This window comes from Zootoca vivipara, chromosome 1 (assembly GCF_963506605.1).
Source record: "Zootoca vivipara chromosome 1, rZooViv1.1, whole genome shotgun sequence".
Lineage (NCBI taxonomy): Eukaryota > Metazoa > Chordata > Lepidosauria > Squamata > Lacertidae > Zootoca > Zootoca vivipara.
The window spans coordinates 90,875,067-90,893,150 of record NC_083276.1 but is presented as its reverse complement, the minus strand read 5'-3'; the positions used below and the strand labels follow the sequence as shown (position 1 = coordinate 90,893,150).

Genomic DNA, 18,084 nt, shown 5'->3' with positions numbered 1-18,084 from the left:
TAGGTTAAGACAAACACTTTGGAGAAAGACCTCTGCAATCTTTGTCAGAAAGAAGTTGTCCTCATTGAAAATAGGGGTAATATAAGAAATTGAGCTGGGGTGCTCAAATAGGCGATCCCCCCTGCTTGACTTCTTCCAGCTGAACTGGGACATGCAGGGCAGCCTTGCCTATTCTGTGTCTTTAGTTGTTATGCTATTTACACATAAACGAAAAGCATTATAAAGCACCAAAGATTTTGATTTAAGAAGATGCAGTGAGAATAAACACATTGAGACGAAATGTATGATTTGATTATAACCCTTGTCGTGGAACATTTTAAAAACAAAATTAATTAAATTTTAGCCATCTTAATTTGCTTGTTAAGTAAGTCACAGTGATGGGGTGAGCGCCTTTGGTGTGCAGACATTGTGGGGCAGAAAGATTAAAAGCATCTCTGTATCCTGCCACAATTCCAAATGCTCACAAGAAAATTAGGCTTATACAGCTATATGTCAGGAAAGTTGAGCACAGTGATACCATATTTATAAATTGGATTTCAAATCCAGAGTCTGTAAATCATTCCAGAATGAGCTGTGAGTGCTTTTTAAAGATCTACAAAGTGTGTTCATTTAGTCAATTCTTTTGACTCCCATCAGCTATTCCTTTGCCTTCCTAGTCTTGAATAGAGAGAATATCATTTTAATCAACAACAGCAGTCTGATTTGGCTTGTCAGGACAAGCAAATGTAATTTCTCCAGCAAAAGATGCAGTCCAAACCAATGCTGTCCAATGTTTAATTATTAAAGTTAATCAGTAAGCAAGGACAATGCAAATGCCACATCCCTATCAATATTATCTGTATCTCTGAATAAATGTCTACTTTGTTCACTGTTTTTACACAACTCTAAATGCACTCTCAGGTCTAAAACCACCTAACAACACTGGCTTGGTTTAATCCTAGTAACTCACAGGGCTAAAGGTGCAAAACTCTCAATATCATAGATAGCACGGCTTCTGCAGAAATATCTCTTTATGTTCTATTAGGCATCGCCCACTAATAATATTTTTGCTATCAATTCTATCAAAAGCTTTACCTTTTACCAGGCTGAACAGAATGCACACCAACTAAGTAAAATCACTGAAGTTTTCAGTATCCTCACATTCTCTTATGCTCCCTCTCCCTCAAATTGCCAAATTAATACATGGAAACTATCCAACTGTAAGTGGTCTATATATTTGTTTACAAGTCAGGAACCGTCTTTATGGGCCTTTCAAATGTCAAAGCTATTTTTTCTGGCCAAAATGATGTCGACTAACAAGAACGCGCTTAAAAATAATAATTCAAAGCAAGAAACTAAATTTATGGCATTACAATGCACCAGTAGTTGTCATCATGTGGGTTGTAAGTCAGCTCTGCTGGCATATCCAGTAGAAGTGTATACTGGGAGGCACTAACAGCAAAATCTATGTGTATTTTATTCTCCAAGGAATCATGGCATCGTGGGTGAGGATGATTCTATGGCAGTTCTTGTGAAAGAACAGCAAGAGCTGAAGAAAAATCAAATATGGAAAGGACTGATATATGTGAGGTTGCAGAAATATTCATCCAATAGCTAAGGGCCATTGCATTCCTGGCTCATTATTTACATGTGCACACAGGGCATTTTACATGAACATGTGAAAACAGCATGTAGTGCATGCATACAACAACTAGATCTGCAAACACATACACTTAAGTATGGGAGATGTACAAGAAGATGTACATTAGGCTAAAGACCTTTCCTCTGTTGTATGAGAGGGTACGTTTCAGAAAGGGGGGTGGGGAGAAGAAACCCTGTCTCCATTCTTCAGATGGTTCCATACCCTTTGTGCTCTACAGGAGCAAAGCTCAGAGGCTTCAGGTTGAGCCAACCCTTTACAGTAACTCTATACTGGGAAGGGATCAGTCAGGCCATTTTGCACAGACCATCAACTGTTTTTAGTGTTGCGGGACTAGATTGTGCTTGCCGCTGGCTTGAAATCAGAATTATGGTGCATGATGCCTGGTGATCGAAATGTGGATGGCCCTGCCCATCTGTCAAAAATGGAAGGACCTTGAACTGAAGGAGTTTCCCCTCACAACACAGAACCCACAACTCTCCCCTCCTCAGTTTACGATCTTCCAAAACTTGTCTAAAAACAGGACAGTGGAGAGATACCCCCTCTTTTGCCAATCTGTAAATTGTGTGTGTCAGCGCCGTCTTAAGCACCCCCGGAGCCGTGGTGCGCCGGATCCCTCCGGCGCCCTCCCGCCCCGTTTCCCAGCGCGGTGGGCGCCGCGCAGGTGCAACAGGCGCAGCTGCGCGGCGTACCGGTCGGCCAGCGGGTGGGCGTAGCTCGCGGCGCCCTCCTGGCGGGCCGTCGCCATGGTGCCCTGCGCCACCCAGCCTGCACGTAGGGCCGGCTCTGGTGTGTGTGGTCAAAAGACCAGGTCTGGAAGACGGAAAAAGAAACTACATGCTTCTTCTTACTCCCCGAAACAATCAGATTAGACCCTGAAGCATGAGATTGGATTAGTTTTATCGCTGTTTTAGCTTGCTTAGCTACATATGTTATTAATGGTCATAACATTACATGGTTCTTTGTCATCTTTTTTTTTTAAGCCACCACAGTATTCATCTCAAAGGCATCCCACTGCACTGCCTTCAAAGGAACAATTCTACGTGAAGATTGCAATCATTGACTGGCAGACTTCTAAAGATGAACACATAGGGAAGCCTGTTGTTCTACAAATGCTAATGGATTTATATATACATCATTAGTGTTAATAGAAGAATCTCCATGAAGCTCCTCCTCCTGATGAAGCCAAAAATAAAACTCCCAGCTGAAATACATTGTGCTAACAAATTGATACCCCACAAGCATCTAAATACTCCTTACCTTTATTGTAGAAAGTAAGAAAAAATAAAAGAACTCCCATGAACATGTTGCTTAGGAAAGTGGTCACGCCGCAAGTAATCCCTTCCGGAACAGGGTAGACAGTTTCCACAAAAAGTTCAAAGAAAATAGGTACGCTGCTGTTCAAGAAGACGCCAAACAAGATGCCAGAAGTGTACAAGGTGGCTGCAAGAGATTTTTAAAAACATATTTGATTATTTACCTATTTTAATTATACACTGCCCAGCAACAAAAAGTTCCCTCAGGTGCTTACCATAAAAATGAACACCATAAAATATACAAAAAACCCATAAGCCAACGTGACATTTAAAACAGTATAAAAACAGCATAAAATAAAAGGAAACCCAGTGGCAGGAAATAATAGTGCAAAATATTTTAAAAGTACAAACTATTTTGAAGACATTTTATACCACAACTCTATTAGTGCACTTAAATACTAGAACTATGAGTGTATTTCCACCAGTTCAGCACCTTAAATATGTGATGTATCCAGTCTGTTTCTAGGGATGTGTTAATGAGAATTCTTATTTAGGGCATCTCAATATTAATTTTTTTTTAAAAAAAATTATGACACCAGAGGTCCACTTTGTGCCCTCATGCACAGTTACCAAAGGAAATTCTTGCGACTATGGCAGCTGAAAAAAATGTGTCACCAGTGGCAATCTCCGGCAGGAGATTACAGGTGTATCTGATAATGGCCCAGGTGACATATTACATTGTTCACATGAATGTGTCCACAGAGGGGTCTTCAATTGCATGCAGAAGGCTGAGAATGTTTGAACTGGACTTTAGTACCTAATCAAAAGCTTCCTTTAAATTTTTCCCTCTTTTTATCATAAAATGCATGCCATCATATGCTTACTTGCAAGAGTGAAGAACTCATAATTTTAACTGAGCAAGTGCATCATATTGATGATGGTGGTGGTGATATATTATTATTATTAGATTTGTATACTGCCCTATACCCACAGGTCTCAGGGCAGTTCACAGGATAAAATCACAATATAAAAACACATACATAATAAAAAGAAAAACAAGAACAACCCAATATCACCCCCATCACTTTTTAAAAGGGCACTGGATGTCAATCAGCCAAAGGCCTGGTTAAAGAAGAACATTAAAGAGGGTTAATGAGGGTTAACATTTAACAAAAGCTACAATAGTATCCATTCAAAGGGCTTGGTTGCAGATGGAGCTGTGATTAAATGCCCCACTGGATCCTGGACCACAGCTCTGGGCTTTATATAATGTTAGAAACAATGCCTATACCTCTTCTTCCCACCTACAGAAATTGCTTCTTAACTGATACTTAATTGGAAAACAAATAATAAGCAGTAGATTTTGTTAAATGGATATAATTTCATTATATCGTTCCTTTAGAAACATCTGTCTACTGTAAACTTGACCAATTAAAAAACAAGCATTTGCATTATGTTTTTAGTGAATTAAGTCAGGAAGTTTAAATTTCACTCTATAAAGGTGCAGCAGATTTTTAAAAGTGTGGCTTACTTCTCATAGGCAAACATTTATGTGTATTTAACTCCAAAACAAACATAGTGTTCTACAAACAGCTAATTACTGTGCTAAATTGGGAATGAACTGTGAATTAACCTCTCTTGCTGTTAACTATGAAGGCCAGAATTAATTCAGACTTCCACATTACAGGAAAACCAAACTCTAAGGATTTACCAGGTTCATAGGTCTTTGTATCCAATACATCCAATGCTATAGAATGCTACATTCCTTCTGGCTTGACTGAAACAGAAGAGCTGTCCAGATCTTTTAAAGCACAATTTCAGACTAAGCAAAATGGGAATTTGTGGCTGCAGAAAATACTATTTAGGAAGCTAACTTTCCGCAATGGCTTGCATCTGGAAAGTACATGGATCTGGAAAGTAGCATGGAGTACAGTGCCTAGCCTGGAAGAGGACTCAGAAGAGGCACACTCAGGGTTCAGAGGAATTAATCAAGGTTCACTATGTGGCGGGTTGTGGCATTAAGTAGAGAAGAGCATCTAGATCAGGCATCCCCAAACTTCGGCCCTCCAGATGTTTTGGATTACAATTCCCATCTTCCCCGACCACTGGTCCTGTTAGCTAGGGATCATGGGAGTTGTAGGCCAAAACATCTGGAGGGCCGCAGTTTGGGGATGCCTAATCTAGATTATGTGGTAAGCAGGTAAATGCACTGGGCTGAAGATCACCTCAACCCACTGCACTTGAAAGCTAGAAAGAATCCCCAGCCACATTCTTCATGGTGTGCAAGTTCACACTCTGGGTTAGAACAAAGCCTTCTTGTGTCTCTGGCATTTGGATGTCTGCTGCAGTGAGAGAGAGAAATGGAAAGTAAGCTCCTCCGGCTTCTAACAAACGTTCTGCTCTCAGAAACAAACAAATACTGTACGCCTATCTCAATGTGCTCTCAAGGGCACCGGAGGATGAGGAAGTTCTTTCAGCTAAAATAAAACCAAGAATGGGTTTTGCGGAGTGGGGAGGGGACTTGAGAGTGTGAGTTCATAAATATATTTCTAGGGCGGAGGAAAACAGGCTGTCACACACTTGACCTCCTTGTTCTAAAACCTTTTATCTGAAACTGCTCTCAAGTGACAGGAAGGGGGGGGGACACTTCAGAAACAATTTCTCTCTGAAATGGCAGCTTTGGAGATTTTCACACTATGGCAAATTCAGACAAAGTCCTTTGACATAAAGAAATGAAGCAGCCAAGGCACCACTGGGCAGATCAGATGTAATAGTTATACTCCTCTCATTATGGTGAAGGCAGAGGGCCGCCTGACTTCCTAAAGGAGAGGAGCACAGCCCAGTTCACTTCCTTTAGCCACATTTAAGGGAGAAATGCTACAGCCGCAGAGGCCCACATGCTGACTTTACAATCTTGGGGATAGGCATATTAACTGGTACTGAGGTTAATCCCCTATTCAGCACCTTTGATGTCTCTATTGGCTTCCTCTCCAATATAAGCATGTTAGGTGGACTAAAAATCTGATTTAAGATTTATTTTTTAAAATGGATTCTGATGTTTTTAAGAATTGTAAATATGGAGGGTGGAATTCAATTTTGCGCTGTGATGAACATTCTCTCTGTACAAGCGGAAGAAACCCCAGCCACCCACCCACCCTATTCTGGGGATCCTCCCAACTCCCCGCCACAAGCTAATTTCAGGGGCACAGGGGGAGGAGAGTGGGGGAAAGCCCCACTGCACAAGTGGAAACTCTTACACAGGGATTCTTCTGCGGAGGTTTGCTAAGTTTCTCTTATATAACAAAGAGATCAAATGTTAATTAATTTGAATATAAGCACATTAGCCAACCTTGGTAGTAACTTTGTAGTCACTGACAACCAGGATTCCATGCACAGAAAGGAGTGGGCTGTTGGAGGAAGGATGGAGCACCTTGTCTCTCCTCTGCACCCAGGTTAGTACTTTTTCTTTTCTTTTAACAGGTTAGTATTAACTTTTGGGGGCGGGGGTATAGTCACAAGGCTGTGTTAGACCTACAGTTCATTTATATGCACTGAATCAATCCTTTCCATCAGGTATATCCAGATAAAGATTTTCCTGTGTCAATGAAGAACCTATCTTATCATTACTCAGATATAGGCATTTCATCTTAATCTGATGAAAATCAACAGCTCTAGTCTGCCTAGTAATAATCACCCCTGCTTTGACCTATCAGTCATGGATACCTCATTTTTGTTAAACGTGGACCAAGAGAAGCAGAAAGGAGCAACCGGAAAGAAGTCTGGAAGAGGAAAATGTGCAGTGCTCAGGTCCCTATTATTCCCCATACTTGCGCTGCAGTACTATACTCACTTATAGTTAAAGCCCTACTGAACGCAAGAGGATTTATTCCTGGGCAAATAGGATTCTGCTGCTAACTTTGCAAATTGTCATGGGTGTTTGTCATAAGGAAGATCCTATACGAGAACATTATAGACACATTCCCTCTACAGGGAAAAAGAAGAAAGTATGTAAAAAGTATACCGAGACTAAGAGATGCAAGGCTTGGTTGTATATATGGAACAGGGTAAGCAATATTCTGTAAATTAACAGAGTTTAGTAGTTTGCACCATCTTTTAGGAAATATGTGAAGTGGTATCAAAAGAAAACTTGACTTAAATCAACCTCCTTTTTCCTGCTCATTCAAATCATTGATTTAAAACCATCTTGATTTAAATCATTCCCTCTTGCTAGAAAATATTATCTTCTGTATCTCTTTTCTGGAAGTGCTGAAAAAGATGCCCACTTGTTAATATATGAAGAGTCATGAAGAAGGGATAGCAGGGGCTTAAATATAAGGCACAGATAGCTATTCATCAGATCATCTGTGTGATACGATTCTTTCCCAGGGCAGAGGTGCATATTTCATCCTAGAAAAGGGTATGCCTAAAGACAAAACCCAGGGGCGGCGGGGGGGGGGGGGGAACTGCTAGAGATAAATGGCATACATTTGGAATAGGACTGATTAGGTTAGCCTTTACAGAGGATTGCGGCTTTGTGGGTTTTTTCTTTTTGTAACATGCCTAGGTCGTTGAATTAAGGCACTCGTAAGCTGTTTTCATTCCTTGTATGTTCTTTGATTACAGCTTCAGGATAAAAAAAAAAGCAGAGGAACGTTCCAAGTGAAGTTCAACAGGGTTCAGGGAGAGTTGAAACGAAATGTAATGTCATGAAGCCAATGAGCTCTTCTTGCTGAAGCAGAATGAGCCAATCCCTTGCCACAACTCCCATAGATTTAACAAAAAGTCCTCACTGAGACTTGTAACTTAGTAAATCTGTTGCACAAGCTAGGTTGTTGTGTTTTGTATTGTATTGGTGCCAGCCACACAGTTTTGCAATGCAAGTATCCTCTAATCCCTCTTAAATAAAAAGTCATCATGGTTTAGATTTTTTTTTATTTTGTAGCCTGGCATCTGATAGGATTTCAGAGCCAGAAGCAAAGGGAAAGTGGATGGATGGATGGAGTGACACCTTTATTTGCACCAGAATATGTAGAACTACATTTAAAAACACAAATGGGAAGGGAGGGGGGATGGTTTTATAAGAAAACAATTAAGGCATTTAGGCAATGCTTTTTCTGGGAGTATGCAGGGGTACCCCTAAACATTTTGTGGATCTAGGTTTGGCCTCATTGAGGGGCAGTATTTCAATTTGAGTAGAAAAATGAGAGTTTCAGTATGAGAGTTTTCCCCTAAACATTTTTTTAAGGAAAAAAAGCACTGCATTTAGGTATTCCATCCATTCTTCTGTTTGCCTCACATACAGAATAGCATCATATGTGAACCCTGGTTAGCACTAGTGCAGAAGTAATGGCCAACCAAGGTTAAGGAAACCAAGGGGAAACCCAAGGCTGCCTCCCAATATGCGACACATGGTTTGGTAATAGCCAGTGTTACACCTGCTGTTTACAAAACCAAGTTATTTTCACTTGTAAACTTTTGATTCACCTTGCCTTTAGTCCAAACCCAATAAACCAAGGTTAATTATGGTTTGTATGAAACAAGCTACCATAACTTGAAATAGTTAGTTTAAAGCTGGCTTATTTCAACAATCCATAGTAAAGATTAACAGCGGTTTAGGGCTTGGTAGGCCACAGGGCCAAACCCTAAGGCTTGTTCCTATCCCAGTAAACAAGTTAACTGTGTCATCTGAACATAGCCAACAGACGCAGCAGATTGAGGAAGACTCAGCAGTTCAACAGAACAATACTGCCCAATAAATAATTTAAAATCTTGCTCTTTGACAAAGATTTCATCCTATATGTCCATGCCAGTTTGCCTCATTCATCTCAATTTAATATGCACCCCATCCCATTAGATGTATTTTCACAAGGCAAATTTGGGAACAGGGTGACTCCTCCATAATGGTATTTAAAACCATACTGAACTGAAGACAAATCACATTACTTCAGTTTGCAGCACAACAGTGGATGTAGGGTGGTCAATTATTACTGGGAAGTCGAGCACAGTGTAAAGAATAAGAGTATTTGTTGTGCGCTCATCACAATGATTTCTAACAGACAGAACTAGCAATCTGTTTTCCTCTAACTGACCCTATAAAATGTGATATCAGATCCTGCTTGTGCCCAGCAATATTTACTTCATTTGAAGTCCCACTATTTTACGCTGCGTGAAGCTAATTATTTTGCAAGCTGGCAGGGAAGTAGCCAAGTGTTAACAGTCTCTCATGAAACCTGAGCGGTGTAATTTTAACATAGCAGGCTTTCCCATAATTAAGTAATGGAATTACACAAAAGCGAAAAAGCATTTCCCCATAGGGTATGTTCATCAATTTAATGCAGTTCACTAGAAATACTCTTATTCCGGTGCATATCGATCAAGTTCTTATTCACACGAAAAAGTCATGGACGTGGCTTGCAGTTAAATAATAAATCTGGTTTACTTGCTATTCTCCACAAAAATCATAGTGAAATTATACTTCAAACAAAACACTCTTTGGAACCCTGCCTCAAAGCAAAACAAAACACAGCAAATGACCAAAAGACATTAACAGCAGCATGAGCGGTCCCATTTCCTTCAGGTGAACTGGTTTCCTAAGTAACCTAATCAAAGAGATATCACACTTACTAAAAAAGGAATGTACACTTTTTAAGGAAGTGCAGAGACACATACATGCTATTTTGGGTTATATTTTTAAACTAACTTCACTTCGTAAGGTTGGAGTGGAATTCCACTTGGGGAAAGGGTCTCCTGGCACCCACAAAAGGTAGTGTAGGGAGGACAATTCTCACAAATTCCTGTTTCAACCTAGTGCACCCCTGAAAATGTATTTTGAGGGATCCTCCAGAACAGCACAGAATGTGACGTTACTGACACTCCCTTGATTCCATGAATAAAAGGGTACGTTTGTATCAAACGCCGTATCTTTAAAGTGAGATGACTCTCAATCTTTTATTTTTTCACTGTACTGTTTTAACTGGCATGTCTTCTAATATTTGTTTTTATGTTGATAAATTTAATGTCAGTGTTGTAAGCTGCTTTGATTTATTATTATCAATTATTATTAAACAGAAGTGTAGAATAGCAATGATAAACTAGCTTGGTTGTAATAAACTATAACCAAGATACAAACACAAAACTCTCTTGCTCACTTTGGTATATAGGCAATAAGGGAAACAAAGCTGGTTTAGACATAAAGTAAAGGTAAAGGGACCCCTGACCATTAGGTCCAGTCGTGACCGACTCTGGGATTGCGGTGCTCATCTTGCATTATTGGCCGAGGGAGCTTCCAGGTCATGTGGCCAGCATGACAAAGCCGCTTCTGTCGAACCAGAGCAGCACATGGAAACGCCGTTTACCTTCCCGCTTGGAGCGATACCTATTTATCTACTTGCACTTTGACGTGCTTTCGAACTGCTAGCTTGGCAGGAGCTGGGACCGAGCAACGGGGGCTCACCCCATCGCAGGGATTCGAACTGCCGACCTTCTGATCGGCAAGCCCTAGGCTCTGTGGTTTAACCCACAGTGCCATATATTGTGGCATTTCCCTTCCAACTTCCCCAGGAAGAAATACCCAAGAGACTCTCCAATCTTAAAGTGCCTACAGACAAGAGGGATCAAAGCATGGGCTATGGTCATTCTGGGCTTCAAGCTACATTGAGGAAATTGTTAAATAATGCTTTTCCTAAGCAATAGAAATGCCACAAGGTGCTACTTCTTCATATGGAAAATTAGCTCACAAGCTCACATGTGGGGGTTTTTTCTAGTTACAAGGACAGAGATTACAGGTGATTACTGTATAATTTGGGTAGGAAACTTAACAGAAGAATACAGCTTTTATTGTATGCAGGTGCCTAAGTCTGCATGTTAGAAAATGACTCAACAATCAGGCAAGTCTTTCTCAGAGCTAAAGAGAGTCTACTGACATGTATGAACATACATGCAATTTAAGAATGGAAGGTGTGTTAATATCTCCATAAAGTATTCATATGTCCCCTGAAAAGAAATAAATACACCCACAACATAGTATTTTATCGAGTGACAACTCTGCCAGTGTGGTCATATTCCCTGGTCTCTGAGCTGCCCCCCCCCCCCCGATCCCAAAGAGAGGTGACCGCATTCATTTCTGGAGCTTATAGCCAGGGCTGCTGCAATAAACAGCTATGCAAGCCTTTGGGAGGCAGAAACCCAAGAGCATCAGAGGAGGGAGGAAAGGAAAGAGGGACAGAGGCCAGCGTTGCTTGCGATACCCCTGACCATCATTCAAGGTACCCCACTGGTTTTCAAGAGCTACAAGAGCACTCTCCCCTCCTGTGGCTTCAAATCACTGCTATTCAGAAACACATTGCCTCCTGCCATGTACAAAAATAGCTATGTCTTACTAGTGTACTTTACTTGGACAGTCTAAAAGTGACAGTGGATTATAAGGGTTCTCTGTGCATTATCTAACTCTTAACGGGTTTGAAAGGAGGAGCAGATCTTCTTAGGCAAGCAGTCCAGCAGAGAATGGCAGCAGTTAAGCCAAAGAGTTCACCTGTAGAATTCAGCACAGTTTCAGCTTGGCTGTTACTGCTATAGGGAAGGGATGATTCATGACTATGAGCCACTTCACATGGCCTCTGGTGGCACAGCTACTGCTGGAAATTGCAGGGCCTGTCAGCTCTCTGCCAATGGCTAGCTGACTGAAGCTGCCCTGGGGTGCAGAGTTTGCTACCGTTTCTCCCATAGATGAAGGGAAGGAAGAATATGGCAGAACTGAAGGAGGAGATCTGTCTCTATCACAGCTGAGCCAATGAGCTTAACAGTAGCAGATCAAGGACAATGGGATGTCCTTTAGAATTCTAAACTGCTGAAAAAGTTAAGAGGCTGACTATAGCTAATGCAAACTACATTGCAAGGCCACAAATAAAAGCACAAATATGAAAATTCTAAGTCTAATTTAATAGAAGCAATCAAAGACTTAAGTCTGCCTCATTAAAATCAATTAGACGTAAACAGACTTTACTTGGGCAGGATTGTACCCATAGTAGCCTTCATTAAGTGGTGTTGCGCTCTCTCTCTCTCTCTCTCTCTCTCTCTCTCTCTCTCTCTCTCTCTCTCTCTCTCATCTAATCCCCTTAATGCACTAAGTAGGGATATTTTTGCCAGTATTAAAAGCTTTCTTCATGCATTAGGCAATGTTTCAGTGGTGGCTTCAAAAGTGGACAGAATTCCTCAGCTATTCAGGAAGTGCTACCCTCTCACTCTGGATGAGATTTGTGTTCCCCCATAGACATCAACATGTAGCTAGTTATGACTGGATTCACAGCAGCACTATGATGCAATTCTGTTCTGGATGTGACCCCACAGCTAAAATCACCATTTGAGTAAACAAAGAAGCAGCACTATCAATTGACTTTGATTTGCTTTTGCTTAGTAATATTAGCTATTTGGGATTATCAGAAATATTAACACATTAGCTACATAGCAAAACATGGGCTACATAGCATTGTCATCCATTCATTATATGAATGGCTCTATGAAGGAAAAAGAAGACCTAAATAAATCCCTCTACAAAGGAAAAAAAAGGCACAAACTGCTGCCATTTGTTTCTACATTTGCTGCCAAGAGGTTCAAAATAATGTGAACATACATAAGGTTGTTATTCTCTGGGCAGGTATATTTTGCCCATCATGAAAGCATTGCTTTCAAAACTGAAATGAGAGAACATTCAGCATAGTCCTACAGATAATGTTTATGTTGATTTATTTGGTTAACTAGTATGCTTGACTAGGAGTATAACTCAAGGTCTCATCGTAAGAACTTTCCAAGCCACTCACCGTTTTTACTAGAAGGCTCCTCCTGGTGGTTCCAATCAAAAGCTTATGAAACCAGCCTGATAATGTGAGAGATTTAGTTTGATGTTATCTTTCTGAAACATGTAGCATTGGCAGAATAGTACTTCTAGCTGTAGTTTCATTGTTGAAATATTCATGCAAAGATTTGCATATTCTGAGAGGTGAGAGTGATGGATGTACTATAAGAACAATAAGGAATTTCTCAGAGATACAGGAAACGGACAAAGAGTCCCTTGCTACAGGTTTGCAGTGACTTACAAGCCTTACCACTGGAAGTTCTCGTTTACCTAAACCTGATGAGTAGGCAGCCCTTCAGAAATAATACCTAGAAACTAATTTGGATCTCGCTGCTTCTGACTTTCGTTTCTCCCCATGCAGCATGCACCATTATCAAATTATTAGAGTACATACAATTGCCCTGAAAATGTGAAGTATTATTGGGAATGCTAAAATAGATCCTTGGACACATGGATAAAATGTTTTCGTTATACAGTGTATTCCCTCTTCATCGTTTAAAAAGATTGCCAATGCCCTGGGCAACCTCCAATGTCAATGCAAAGCTGCTCTGGCATTAATGCTGAACCAGCTCTGACTTCTTAACTAGCCATCTCACATTCCTTCCCCAAAGCCTGAGTGTCACCAAGCACTGCCCTGCATTTGAACTCCCATACTTTATCTGAGCTACACGCTAAACCCTGGAACTTTTAATTAACAGAAAAAAGAATAAGTTCAACCAAATCAATTAAATCGTGTCATTTCCCCCAATTACTCCAGAGCACAAAGGTCGCCATTATATTGCATAGTTATGGTCAGGAATAAAGAGACCACACAAAGCCCTATAAATTAGCACTTAAATAGCTGGTTTGCTTTCATCCTTATACGGTATCATTTAGTTGCAAGAAAGGAGATTCTGACTAAACATTTGGAAAAAATTTCTGACAGTAAGAGCTGTTCAGCTGTTCAACAGACACCCATGAGAGGTGGTGGACTCTCCTTCCTTGGAGGTTCTTAAACAGAGGTTGAATGGCCATCTGTCATTAATGCTTTAGTTGAGATTCCTGCATTGCAGGGGGTTGGAGTAGATGACCATTGGGTCCCTTCCAACTCTAAGATTCTACGATTCTATGATTGAACCTAAAAATAAGAATCTGACCTTTAGCAACTTATCAAGACTAATGGATTCTGCTTTAGAAAACATCATGCCAAGTGCTAAAATATGTACTGGCATACAAGAATGAGATAAGAAGAGGCTTTTAGGACCTGAAGATTTATTGTGTTGGCATACTATATTGATATTAGCGAAAATCTCTAGACATGGATCCTGAAGAATGAAAGAGAAGCAAAGGCTATTTGCTGTGTCAAAGGAAGAGATCGTCCTCTTGTTGTGAAAGGTTCTCTCGTTTTCATCCCCCACAGCTCTACGGGAAGACAAATTATGCATACTGATACTTAGCCTGAAAAGATTAATCTTACCATTAACAAACATTAAGTGAATGTGACAGATCTTGAACCTGGATGGAATCAACTGGTAACTGACAGGCCAAAAACATGTGTCAGTCACAGATATGCGACACTTTTTTTGCCTATGGAGATAAAATTGCCTGTCATACCAAATGTTAATATTTCATTCTAGCATATGATCTCAAGTTTTTGGTCACAAATATAAAATACCCACACTAGTCTGAAAAAATAAGGAAGATCATTGGCAGAATTCACCTGATGAACCCCATCAGCAGAAGCCCTGAGGAAGAGCTTCTGCTTGTGCAGTGGGAATTCCGCCCCCACCCCTGAAATTGGCTCCGGGGGTGACGAGAACCCCCAGAGCAGTCCACAGGGAAGGGGGGATTGTTTCATCTGGCAAGTTGATTTCTAATAGTGCAACACTGAATTCCATCCTTAGTTCTGTAAGACATGAAATAATGGTAGAAATATGCAACAGAGTGGGGGCAGGATTTGTTCAACCACATGGGCATAGGATCATTCTCACAAAGCATTAGATAATTTGCATGGGATGTAAGCAAACATGTTGCCCTCTAAATGTTTTGAACTACATCTCCCATCAGCTCCAGCCACCGTGGTCAATGGTAAAGGTTGATGGGAGTTGCAGTCTACAGTATCTGCACTGCACTAGTGACTTCTAGCACCAGTGCAAGAAAAAATGCAAGCCAAGAATCTTGGAAACTGCGTTGTAGCCTATGGTTGTGCACACTTCATAACCCTCCTATCAGCCTGATTTGGTCTGCAATTAAATTTGCTTTGTGAGAAGGTTTCTAAGATCCTCTACTCCCTAAAATATGGCCTTAACCTAAGTACATCCAGTCTATTGTCCTTTTCATAGAATCATAGAACCGTAGAGTTGGAAAAGACCACGTAGGTCATCTAGTCCAACACCTGCAATGCAGGAATCTTCCACCCAACGTGGGACTTGAACCTATGGCCCTGAGATGAAGAGTTTCAAGCTCTACTGACTGAGTTATCCCATACTTGTATGGACATTACATCCAAAAGAATCACAAAGCAATGCTGTTGGATTGCAGGAAAGACACCCTGCACCTGAGGCAAAGGAAGCAAGCCAAATTCAATTATTTCATTAATCCATTTGACAGAAATATCCTCACAAAATGCACAAAAAGTATCTTTCAACTCCACAAATTACTGCCTCTTTCCCTGTACCTAAAAACCCCTGCCATTTTACATCCATATACCGTACATTCATGGAAGCATGCATGTCAAATTGGTGAAGATGTGACAATAAACTGGGGACGTGGACACTATCATGCAGACAAAAGGAACAAACCTTCCAGAAACCAAGCACATCCCTATTAGACCAGAAATCACTAAGCAAGTTACATAGACAATGGAATTGACCAAGTAAGCCACTGACCTAGTTTACTAAAACACAGTCCAAATTCTCTTTTCCAAGACACCAACTCCCTTCAGTCTTGAAGGAGGGTGCCAAAAAAGCTTTTAATAATGAAAAGCTATCAAATCCATTTCAGAGATTATCTGCCATCTCTACAATCACAGCATTCTTCTAGGAAAAAAGCAATGCAACTTAATGCTACAAGAACCAAGAGAAAATATAGAGGTTGGTGCTATTCTCAGGCAATCATGTTTTGTGTGTGCTAAAATCTCTGAAAACAGTGATTTGAGACTGGCAAAATATAAACTTGATCTACCAGCTCTGTTTTGGATCAGTGGGTTTTGCATGAAACAGAGACGGAGGGAGAGGGAGGTGATTTTCACCTGCTGAAGCCCGTTCCACTTTTATCTCAGTAAACAAGAACTGAAGTGAATGTATAAGTTTGCTCCTGCTGCATCAATTCAGACAGTTTCACTTTTCATTACACTTTATTTTACCACCTGCATTTGATAACAGTGCAGACAAGCACAAAGGGGAAAACTCTCAACGTATCTCTTCACTCCTGATCGGGAAGATTGGTGCAAGGATTTGCCCTCTCAAAGACAGCAGCTTCTGCAAAGCGTGATTTGTTCAGCTATTAAAAATACTTTTCTTGCGTTAGTAAAAAAAATATTTCAGAGCTGATTATTTTAGAATATGAAACACAGATCAAAGGATACACCAAATGGAATTTATAGTTTTGGTAATTCTGGTGGTATTTCCTCTCAACCAGACACCTATTTCAATATGCTGTACTCATCTTTGGTTTATAGCTATGCACCAAGGACAATTTGGGAGCCTCAAAGTTAATTTGAATAAGACAGAGTTATATTTATATGGAGAGGGTACTCTATGAAAGCTCTGCTCATTAATTTAAGTTCAATGGCAGAGCTGGGGGAAGGCAATTTCTGTGGCTACAGAAGTTACAGCAGGTGTAGCACATCAGCTTCAAACCAACAGGGCTCCTCTCCAGAACAGAGAGCAAACCAAAGACTTGTCTTCCGAGGTTTATCAAGCCTCTCCAATCCTCTCGTTTCTGATTTAAGCATATGTGCAACTTCTAAAACACATTCAGGTGGTGGCACTTCTCAGTTTAAATTAAAATCTTCTAAGCCTTCTATTTTAGAAGAAAAAGCTTCCAAATAGGAGAACGGAAGCTGATGTTTTAAATGGCTGAATGGATTTGCACAAAGCTTCAGGCAGAGGCCACCAAGTTATAAACTCCCGGCTAACCATCTTAAGGAGTATCAGCCCTTAAGTCCAATAAAGCAGCTTTGTGTTTCATTAAATTGAATGGGAACAAGTGTGAGCTCCAGCAGGATAGGGACTGAGAATCACTGGAAGAAAACAAGTAAACAGAAATGAGCAGCGACTAAGCCACCAAAGTGGAAGACTAGTTTAAAAACAATGATGAGGAAGAAAAAGAGCACAACAGAAAATGCAGCAATACAACATGGCACAGCTTCTTTCACTAACGCCTCCTCCCCAAGTGCAACAACCTTACCAATTGTATGAATATGAACAAAAGGAGAGCCCGACTGGATCAGATGAAAGGAATGCCCAGTTCAGTATCCTGTTTTCCCACCTGATCAATCAGGTGTCTTTGGGAAGCCCACAAAGAAGTCATGAGCGTGGGAGCACTCTCCTGCTGCTATTCTCCAACAAATGATATTCAGAAGCATGCCATCTCTGATCTTGCATGTAGTATACAGCCATCACAGTTAGTAACCACTGACAGTATCATTAGACTATATATATATATATATATATATATATGTGTGTGTGTGTGTGTGTGTGTGTGTGTGTGTGTGTGTGGTGTGAAGCTTAGTTACTATACAGATATACTGAATTTCTATCCGGGATTTCAGTTCAAGCACCTCCCCTAAACGGCCTCAGCCCAGTATACCTGAAGGAGCGTCTCCACCCCCATCGTTCTGCCCGGACACTGAGGTCCAGCGCCAAGGGCCTTCTGGTGGTTACCTCACTGTGAGAAGCAAAGGTACAGGGAACCAGGCAGAGGGCCTTCTCAGTAGTGGCACCCGCCCTGTGGAACACCCTCCCATCAGATGTCAAACAACTACCTGACATTTAGAAGACATATGCAGGCAGCCCTGTTTAGGGAAGTTTTTTAATGTGTGACATGTTAATGTATTTTTAATCTTTATTGGATGCCGCCCAGAGTGGTTGAGGAAACCCAGCCAGATGGGCGGGGTACAAATAATAAATTATTATTATTATTAAATAAATTATTATTCCCAAGATATACATACAAGAAGCTATGAGAACCCCCCCCCCCCACAAAAAGTGGGATGAAGAGAATGGGTAGGGTAGAAGCCTATGATATCAAAACAAATAAATTTCAGAAATGCTTGCCCAGTCTAGTTCAAAACCAAATAACCACATATACTTTTTGTCTGACTTATCATTACTATGGACAACCTGTACTTCATATAT

The 18,084-nt window shown here is 40.7% G+C and overlaps 1 protein-coding gene across 1 annotated transcript in view; it reads right to left on the bottom strand.

Annotated features, from left to right (window-relative positions):
• The window catches only part of SLC49A4 (solute carrier family 49 member 4), a 73,235-nt gene that overhangs the window by 6,899 nt on the left and 48,252 nt on the right, over positions 1-18,084 (bottom strand). The window contains exon 8 of the mRNA XM_035128932.2: positions 2,900-3,082. Coding sequence (XP_034984823.2) covers positions 2,900-3,082 — 183 coding nt within the window. The remainder of the gene's footprint in view (positions 1-2,899; positions 3,083-18,084) is intronic.